Source organism: Triticum urartu, chromosome 2A, assembly GCF_056163025.1.
Source record: "Triticum urartu cultivar PI428250 chromosome 2A, HENAU_Tu73, whole genome shotgun sequence".
Taxonomy (NCBI): Eukaryota; Viridiplantae; Streptophyta; class Magnoliopsida; order Poales; family Poaceae; genus Triticum; species Triticum urartu.
In genome coordinates this window covers 625515756-625525390 of record NC_141874.1, presented here as the reverse complement: position 1 = coordinate 625525390, position 9635 = coordinate 625515756, and the positions used below count along the sequence as shown (strand labels likewise).

Sequence of the window (9635 nt, the reverse complement as noted above, 5' to 3'; positions counted from 1 at the left end):
ATCATTTTAGCTCTATTTAGTGCTAACTGTAATCTAATTACTTTGAGCATATGCATAACAGTAAGACACAAATATAACCAAACATGACGAACCATATCTAGCTAGCTATTACTGTGGATTGCTAGGTGTAGTCAACTGTTTCTAATTAAGTTTGAAGATCAACACAATTTCATTTGTCTAGATTTAATTTGTGTGCTAAAATCGATGCATATTTTTAAACAAAAAACTGCACGCTGATATCAATATTTTGTGGCTAATTAGTCAAGACTTCAATAACCTGCTTAGCATATACTATCTTTCAACACAAAAAATCACATACTCCCTCCGTCCGGAAATACTTGTCGTAGAAATGGATACAAATGGATGTATCTCGAACTAAAATACATCTAGATACATCCATTCCTCGGACAAGTATTTTCAGACGGAGGGAGTAGATATTTAAATAAATCGCATTCAGCTCAAATTTTGCTAGTGGGGTGTAAATATTTTCCCTATAGCTTCTGCTAGATTTGCTAAATATACAAGTGCATGCAGAAAGAGAAAGAAGCTAACGTCGCTTTCTTAAAAGTTACTCCCTCTGTTCCAAAATACTTGTTGTGTTTTTAGTTCAAATTTTTGAACTAAAATCACGACAAGTATTATGGACGGAGGGAGTACGTAGTAGACAACACAGCCAGCATATGTATGTTATCATATTATATATTTGAGACATGGTAGAAAATTACAAAAATTACATGTCAAGCAGCAACTAAATAAGGTTCACATATGTAACTAATTGATACACAGAAGACTAACACAAACACCGACGAAGGTAGTATAAATAACCGTCTTCTACATAACCTTGATGTCTAAAATAATATATCCATACCACTCGAAGCTGAAGTATATCTAGCTACTGGATCTAATTATTCTGCAAAAAAAAGCTACTGGATCATATATGACTTATTTTGGATTGTGCCATTACAACTCCATAAGATCCTGATAAGCATTTTCTGTTGTGTGTGATAAATACTAAGTATATTTCAGTTAACAATTTTCCTATCCTACTAGTTGGTTTAGCAAACCATACATGCATATACTTCATAGATGCTTCTACAGTTTTACTGTAAGAACAGAAATGTAAAAAAGAAAAGAAAAAAATGCACAATGACATTTGGGCTGGAAGGTTGTTGGATGAACAATCATCATACTATCTGCTAAAAACAAGATGATGTGTAGGTTATAAAAAGAGCCAGAAACCATAGTACTTAATTATGAGAAAAATTTGTTGCATAATGTGAAAATGATTAAAATTGTTCTATAAGAAATTGAAGATTTTTGAATCCCTTTAATGGTTTTTGCTAGACTAGATCATCCATGTTTATGCAGTGAGAATACATATGAGATTCGTAATAAAAAATGGTGCCAAAATTCTTGTATTTGGTACTACCAAGGAACCATGGCAGTGTAATAATAAAAATATTGCAATCTTAAAAAACAAGACAGATTAAATGTGTAAACAAATAAATGGAAGAATGTATGACTAATTGAAGTGAAATATACAGTGATTAAACCAAAAGTAATACCGCCTCTGTCCCATAATATAAGATCTTATTACAACCAAGATGTGAGTATATCAGTTGTAGTAATCTTATATATTATGGGACGGAGGGAGTATTTGTAGATGTTTGCGGTGTAGTTAACCATAATACAGCACACAATATCAACAGGTATTGACAATGACAAGGAGGTGCTAATGATCTTTGATGCAACAATATTTTTTTGTAACTCGTATTCCTTAGCTAAAGCTTTTCTCCAAAGTAGCTAAAGCTTTTCTCCAAAGTTAATACGTATATTTCTGCTGTTCCAGAAGATACCAGGATATACAAGAGACATCAACTATTGATTTGTAGACTGGCCTAGATACTTATGCTTAGTGTAAGAGGGACGACACAGAAGACATGCATTAACCTCGAGCCCGAGGTAAGTTAAACGTATGAACTATCAATCAGTTAATCTCGAAGGAACTGTATCGAGTGAGTGCAGTACGTCAAATGACAAAATAAAAACCAAAGTGAACACCAAGCAAGCAAAAAAAGAGGAAGAACAAGAAAACACGCTTATAGTGATATATAGACAATCCCAGTCGATCTCCTGCCCATTATTTATTTCCCCATTAACTCCCATTCCTTTTTGAGCTTACACTGGACCAAAGGTACTTTCGTTTTCAGGCACAGCATCTATATATCTATTCCGGCCATGCCAGTGCAAAAGGATCCCCCTCCTACACTTTGCTAGTTATGGATACCTATTGAGGACTCAGTACGTGGCCATGCCCCCATTGCTACCAGCAGCAGGCGTACACAACGTACCTACTCACTGCAGTGAAAAGGAGAAGAGGGAAGAAAGTTAAATATAGAGAGAGGCCTTTGTCTTTCTCACTGCCTCACACAGAAAGGACAACAAGGGAGAGCAATTCCGAGCAAGACGTACTACCCCAAGAGATGTGCATATACGCACACCTCACTGTTCCTACTGTTATAGCAACAGTCGAGCTAGTGCTGAGGTCCCTCCTCCGCCCATAAATTTTTAACAGACGTACAAAGAAGTTAAGGCCAGTGGCAAGTGCCCAGTGCAGTGCACCACCTCTTTACAGACTGCCAAGAACATAAAGAACACTCGGAGCGTATACCACTCCAGGGCCAGACAAAAAAAACTAGACGTATAATTTGGCCTACAGTATATATATATATATATATATATATATGGGGGTTTAGTTTACAGTCCCTGTTGGGTAAAAACCGCGACAGGAATTCCTTAAATTTGCTTGTACCAGTCCCTATGATCTTTGCCATTACGATCATCTAATTATGCATATGGAGTATGAAACGGTACAAAAAGTATCAGCAAACTCACGAATTAAAAGCAAGAAGGCCAAGCACATAAATATAAGATACGACATAGCAGACTAGCAGTACTAATGAAGAGGAGTAAACTACAGGAATTTAAGGATCTCTTCAGAAGTGAAGGATTTGACCTGCAATGCTCGTATGTAGCTTCTCCGGTGGCAGCTGCTTGCATCGCTAATCCGCCATCAATGTCATTGCCTCGCCACTGTTTCTGAGAGCTGCGTTGAAGGTTCAGTCTAGAGGAGAAGATCATTCATATGATGCAAGTTCGGGATGATGGATGTGTATCAGACTGCGCTCGTAATCATACGATTCAGATCTTGGCCGTATTAATGCTGTTTGGGGTTTGCAAATTTAGAGGTGTGTTATCATATGTGGGGGCAAACGGAATTGGTCAACCAAACTGCGGACCAACCAATTAGTAAAGGAAAATAATTTGACTTAGAAATCACAAGCTATACTGGGATAGCGGGGAAGACCGAAAATGAAGGAATCTTATTCGAAACCAGACGAACTCATGAAGAATTGATTGATTCGCTAGTTTCTCTCTATATATTAATAATTCTCAAACCAACACCCAAGAATTTGATTGGCCAAAACGAAAACGAAAATGAAATGTTAAATGCTGGCTTCTATCAATGTTATAACGGAACCGCAAAAGGTGGAGAGGAAGAAAAGGAAGGTGACAAACTGAAGAAGGAATTGTTGAACTTTCCTTGGGCACGCTCCCGATCGAGCTCACCAAATATCCTTCACAGATCGAGATCCAAGGAGGAATGCGCTTCTCTCTTGGAGGATGATGATGACGACGGCGACGAGGCCGCAGACGACTCCGCTCCGGCTGCACCGTGCTGGGGCAATTCCAGCGACCTAAACGGTGTCGGCCTTTGCCATCCCGGCATCCGCAGCGACAATGCGTTGGCATCGTTGCTTGACTCGCCGCCGTGGGTGTGCGGGTTGTCGAGGTTGACTCCGAACAGCCGCACGCGCTTCGCGGCCGCCGTCGGGCTGTTGACGAGTGGCGTCGAATCGAGGACCATGGGCATGCCGACCGTGACCGGCGGGCTCGGTTGCACCGCAATGTGCAGCGGAGGTTGCGGCTGCGGAGGCGGCATGGTCGCGTGCGGGAAAATTCCCGCGGAGCCGAAGTAGAGCACCTGCGGCCTCGGCGGAGCGGCGGGACTGATGCTGCGGAAGTCAAAGCCCTGGCGGAGGCGGTGGTGCTCGTAGAGGGTGGCTGGAGGCGCGGGCGGCATGAAGAAACCGCCCGGTCCGGCGCCCCACGGGCCGTAGGGAGAGGAGGTGGGCATGGGCATGGGCAGGCGCGCGAGGCGGTGCGGGTCGCGGAGTTCGGCGCGGCGCTTCCAGTCGATGAAGAGGCGGTCGCGCGTGGCGTCGGCGGCGCCGCGGCAGAAGGAGACGGTGTCCCCGGCGTCGAGGCGCTTCTCCTTGACGAAGCGGCTCCAGCCCTTGGTCATGACGTAGCTCTGGCTGCTGTTCCAGTAGGAGTAGCGGAAGCGCCAGAGCTTGCCCCCGCGGTCCTCGAAGCTGAGCAGCAGGCCCTTCTCGTTGGCCGCCGCGTCCAGAGGGAAGTACTTCTCGGCGTGCTGCTTGGGGATCACCAGCCGGTTGAGCTTGCCCACGTCGCTCGGCGTGACCACCTTGTCGAACATGTGCTCCTTGTCGATCACCTCCACGTCGCCGCCGCCCGCCCCGCTCCCAGACGCCCCAGCGCCGTCGCTCGAGCGGAAGGGAGAGCCCGACCCAGACGCCGACGCGGAGGCCGCCGCCGCTGAAGAAGATGCGGACGCGGACGTCGGGGAGGAGGACGAGGCGGCCGCCGTCATGGCCGTCATGAAGGGGATCTCACGCGGGGAGGCCTCCTCCTCCTCCATCTCCTCCCCCTCCTCCTCCTCGTCCCCCTCTTTCGACAGCCTGCTGCTGCTGGACGCGGCGGTGAACTCCATGGCTCCTCGCAGCGCGGCCCGGCTCGTGGATCCCTCGGCGTTCCAGTGTGCGTTTCCGCTGGGCTGCTGGCGTGGATGGGGAGAGGCGGCGGGGCGGAGGGCGGGCGGGCGGGCGGGGAGGGTTGGGGGATCTATCGCAGTCGCGTACGGGCCGGGGGCGAGGCTATGTATACATGGTAATACGCGTGGGTGTGTACGCGAAGGATTTTGACCAGCCGGGACGACAGGAGGGGAGATGACGAGACGGGAAGGAATTCATGGGAGCCAGCATTGACCCGACCCTCGCGCGGCTGGCTGGCTGGCTGGCTGGCTGGCTGGATCTCGCGCTCGCTCGCTGCGTCTCGCTTCGATCGGCGTGGGGATGGATGAGATGAGACGGCGGATGGGGTACCCTCGGTAGGTGAAGGGGCGTGGTAATTAACCGCTTGTTTTTACCTTTTCTGCTTGTTTTGGGTAAGTTAGTAAAAGCTATAGCTGTGTGTGTGTGTGAGCGGAGAGAGAGCTGGTGTTGCGGTGGCGTTCCCAGTTCCCACAGGGGAGGGCGCTGGCTGGCTGGCTACCCTAGAAGATTCCTGGAAGGCGACCTGGGGCAGGGCCGGGAGCCGAGTGTTTGCGTTATTCTTCTGGCGCAGGAGTATTGTATTGGTCGCCTCGGTCCTAATTTTTTCCTCTGTGTTTTTGGCCCTATCCAACCTAGGAATGGATGATCCGCGCTCCTGCAGGGTAACCATCGAGCATGATGCTCACCTGACTCTGTCAAATAAATAATGGAAGAGCGTGCCATGTGCTCTAGAGGGTGTACCGTGTGTGCTCGCTCGTTCCCTTGACCAAAGACGACCACCGGTTAGAAGCATCTTGGGTTGGAGGAGCCCGCTGACGTTGTGGACAGAAGTTGAGAACCAACCTTTAGGGTTTCTCTCCCCCTTCCCTCCCTCCCCTCCAAGCTTTCATTCACACCCCCTCCCCCCCCCCCCCTTTGCCTGCCGAGGAATCTCGGTGCTTTCGGTTCGTTGGAAGTTTAGATTAGTTCTTTAGCCTTCGCAGGTGCGGCACTTGGGCGAATGGCAACGCTTTTTCTCCGAGTTTGTCTTCCGGCCTTCAATCCTCCTCGAGTTTGTCCATCTGTGCGTAGTCGACGGAGCTCCAACATATATTTTTGTCGTCTCCTTGGGGCGATGAGGTTATGGTTTCTCGTCATCTGACGAGATTTGGTGCCAGGTGCTTTAGATCTATTCAAGGGTTCACCGAGGACGACTGCAGCTCCAGGGCGTTGGTCCTTAGGGGCACGTGTAAGAAGACTCTCCGGATGTTATCGACAAGGTCAAGTCGTCTCCGGTAGGGAAGCAGCGACAGCGGCGCGTCGGCGGCTCGTTTAGATGGCGGTAGTGGTTGTTCAGTGGTCTCAGAATTTTGATGTAATTTTTATTATGTTTGAGATGTTTTGTACTTCCGATGAACGTTGATAATAGATATGTATCATTCTTGCAAAAAAGAAAAGGAGGAGCCCGTTGACAGTCTTCATTGTTCAACTCTTTGATGAAAAGATGAAAAAAGAAAAAAAAACTATGCCTTCCATCTCTTGGATAGATAGAGAGGGAACGCAAAGGCTTTGGTGCCCCTTTCCATCAAGAATTGGGCTTCACAATTAACTAGCCAATATTTATCTCATGCCCTTTTTCGTTTATGGTTAAATATTCTTAGCTGTGGACCAACAAACCTTTTCTTTTCAAGGGAATGCCTCTCAATGTTTCTTTTCAATGTAAATAGAGTTATATCAATGATTAAAAAAAGGCAATAAGAGCAACTTCAATGGGAAGACCCATTTTATCCGTTTGAGTTATCCGGACAGAAAACTTGGCCCAACGGGGCAATCCAAACGAACGTCCGTGTCCGCCTACTGTCCGTCCCCGACCCAAACCTGACCCAAATCTGGGAACAAATGGGTACGAAGCGGACGGAAGCGGACGCTCTCGTCCACCGCTGTCGCCCGCTCGTGTCCGCCCTGGTCCCATATGTCAGCGACTGCAACGCCCGCAGCAAGGCCACCGGTGCTGGTCTCCACCGCGCGCTCGGCCGCTCCTCCGCACCGCAGCAAGGCCACCGGCGCAGGTCGCCGACGCGCGCTCGGCCGCTCCTCCGCGCCGCAGCGTGGCCGTCGGCGCAGGTCGTCGACGCGCGCTCGGCCGCTCCTCCGCGCCGCCGCGAGGCCACCGGAGCAGGTCGCCACGGTGCGCTCGGCCGCTCCTCCACGCCCCAGCGAGGCCACCGGCGCAGGGCTCCTCCGTGCGCTCCTGCTGGGGCTCGAGGCCCGGATGGCGGCGCAAGCAGAGGGTGGCTGCAGCAGAGGCGCGAGCAGAGAAAAATCTCGCGCGGGAGGGGATCCGCAAGGAGGAGAGGAGGGGTGGCGCAAGGGAGAGAGAAGGGGGCGGGCGGCGCGAAGGAGAGAGGAGGGGGCGGGCGGCGCGAGGGAGAGGAGGGGCGGGCGGCGCGAGAGTTTGGGTCGACGTGCGTTGGATACAAGGCTTGTTCGCCCCATGTCCACTAGGCGGACAGGTGATCTAAACGGATACGAAACGGATAAAATCGGTGTCCGCTTGGATCCTTGCGTTGGAGTTGCTCTAAGAAAGCAGGTGGATCACCATCCGAAAACAATTCAGACTATGACCTATAAGAGTACTTAGCAAGATGGTGCACCACGAGGTTGGCATTCCACGGGCAATATTCGAAAGAAATCCCGTCGATCGACTCCGCTCGTGCAAAGCATCCTGTCATAGTTGTTGAATGGGGACTCCACACTTCCATCTCTCCATTACATGTATTGATAAGTTATAAAGAATTTGACTCAATGGTCGCCTCGCCCCTGCGTAGGCCAAATGTTCAAGGAACTCGATTCCTTTAAGCAACGCAAGCGCCTCCATTGTGGTAAGCACGTTATTGAAAGGGCATGCCGCACCCGCAACGGCTTCACCAATATTATGACAAAGAACAACCTCCATGGCTCCAGAACCATCCTCATGGAAAGATGCATACATATTGAGTTCAAAAAAAAATTCTTGGATCTGATTTTGAACACATGATTTCGTGTGGTTGGCCAAAGGATGATGCTGAACCATAATTTGCGTCCAGAGCTAGAATAGTTGCCAAGATCCTAATTCTAAGTCACACCGATCTAGCATATAACACATCATATCATTTTGCGCCCTCACACATGGTATTCCCACAGCTGCAGCCTTAGTTTGACCGGGACCGTTGCACATTTCGGCTCACTTATATGATTGTGTCGCTAGCATCTATATGACAGAGAACCGGGTCCGACATGACTAACCGTAAAACCAAGGTGGCACAAACATACAGGGACAGGCATACATGACCCAACAATGCACACGCCGGTCAGCAGCGAGTGTAATCGGGCTGTAGCAAGCTATCAGGACTCCGGTAAATACCGCGTGACATTTCTTCAAAGGAACAGACACATGAGCAAAGAAGGACACATGCCGGTCAACCCATGTGTTCTAGAGCAGTAGCGAACTACGATGGCTCGATGGAAACACTAAGAGACATTTTCCATAAGAAAGGCTACCAAGAATAAACAACTAGGTGTCGGATTCCATACATACCAAGCATTTCAATAACATACACGCAATATGCTCGATATGTGTAGATACAACATGGCGTCACAACATAACTCTATGACTCAAGTAGTTATTTAAAAGGCTGAGGAGCCATACATAGCATGATATTACAAACATGGGTCTCATGACCCAACTTATGGAGTCATGCAAGCAACAAGCACATGCGGAAGCTTAACCTATCTAAGTACACACAGCTGAAAAGAAAGAAGGCTGGAAAGCCTCTCTATCTACGAGACGCTCCATAGGAGCTAAACCTCTGTCTGAGATTCCCAAGCTAATCATCGGAGCCCACGTGGAACTACTAGTGAGACTGAAGTCTCCTCTGCAAAAACATAAATTAAGCAAACATGAGTACAAATATACTCAACAAGACTTACATCAGAACTAACTATATATGCATCAGTATCAACAAAGGGGGGACGGAGTTTAACTGCATCAAGCCAGCTTTGACTCAGTGGCTATCATGTACTACGACTACCAGTACTATCTTTGAGGTGAGAAAGTGCACACGAGTCCACATATCCACCATATCAATACACCACTATGGGCTCCTGTCTCCCTACAAGAAGGCCATCCATAGAACTCACGCGTATCTCGCGCATTTTAGAGTATCCACTTCAAGTTATCTATGAACCATATAAGCTTTCCAAGTAGTCCATATCGGCGGACACGGCTATTCGAATAGTTTGATAACCATACAGGGGTGTACTTCTTCACACATGCTCCCACCACTTAGCGTCGTTACACGCCATGTACTCGTCAACCTTCAATCGGAAGCCCGGCGGAGGTGTCGGCCCCGGTCTAACTAACCACACAAGACTCTAGTCCAGGTTTATCGCGTATCTGAGACTGAACCCGCAAGGGAAGTCCGGCCGAAGTTTCTATCGGGGCCCCAAACGATGTTGATACGTCTCCAACGTATCTATAATTTTTGATTGTTTCATGCTATTATGTTATCTGTTTTGGATGTTTTATATGCATTAATATGCTATTTTATATTATTTTTGGGACTAACTTATTAACCCAGAGCCTAGCGTCAGTTTCTGTTTTTCCTTATTTTTGAGTTTTGCAGAAAAGGAATATCAAACGGAGTCCAAACGGAATAAAACTTTACGATGATTTCTCTTGGACCAGAAGACACACGTAGG

The 9635-nt window shown here is 48.1% G+C and overlaps 1 protein-coding gene across 1 annotated transcript; it reads right to left on the bottom strand.

The window, feature by feature from the left end:
* Window positions 1-3373: 3373 nt before the first annotated feature.
* Window positions 3374-5157, bottom strand: LOC125531657 (B3 domain-containing protein Os02g0683500-like). Its single transcript, XM_048695978.2, has one exon. The coding sequence runs from the start codon at window positions 4853-4855 to the stop codon at window positions 3641-3643; it is 1215 nt and encodes a 404-aa protein (XP_048551935.2). The 5' UTR covers window positions 4856-5157; the 3' UTR covers window positions 3374-3640.
* Between the last annotated feature and the right edge of the window lie 4478 nt (window positions 5158-9635).

What these genes read in the sequence shown, in the direction of transcription:
- LOC125531657 (XM_048695978.2), bottom strand. Translation starts at nt 4,855, where the DNA reads ATGGAGTTCACCGCCGCGTCCAGCAGCAGCAGGCTGTCGAAAGAGGGG.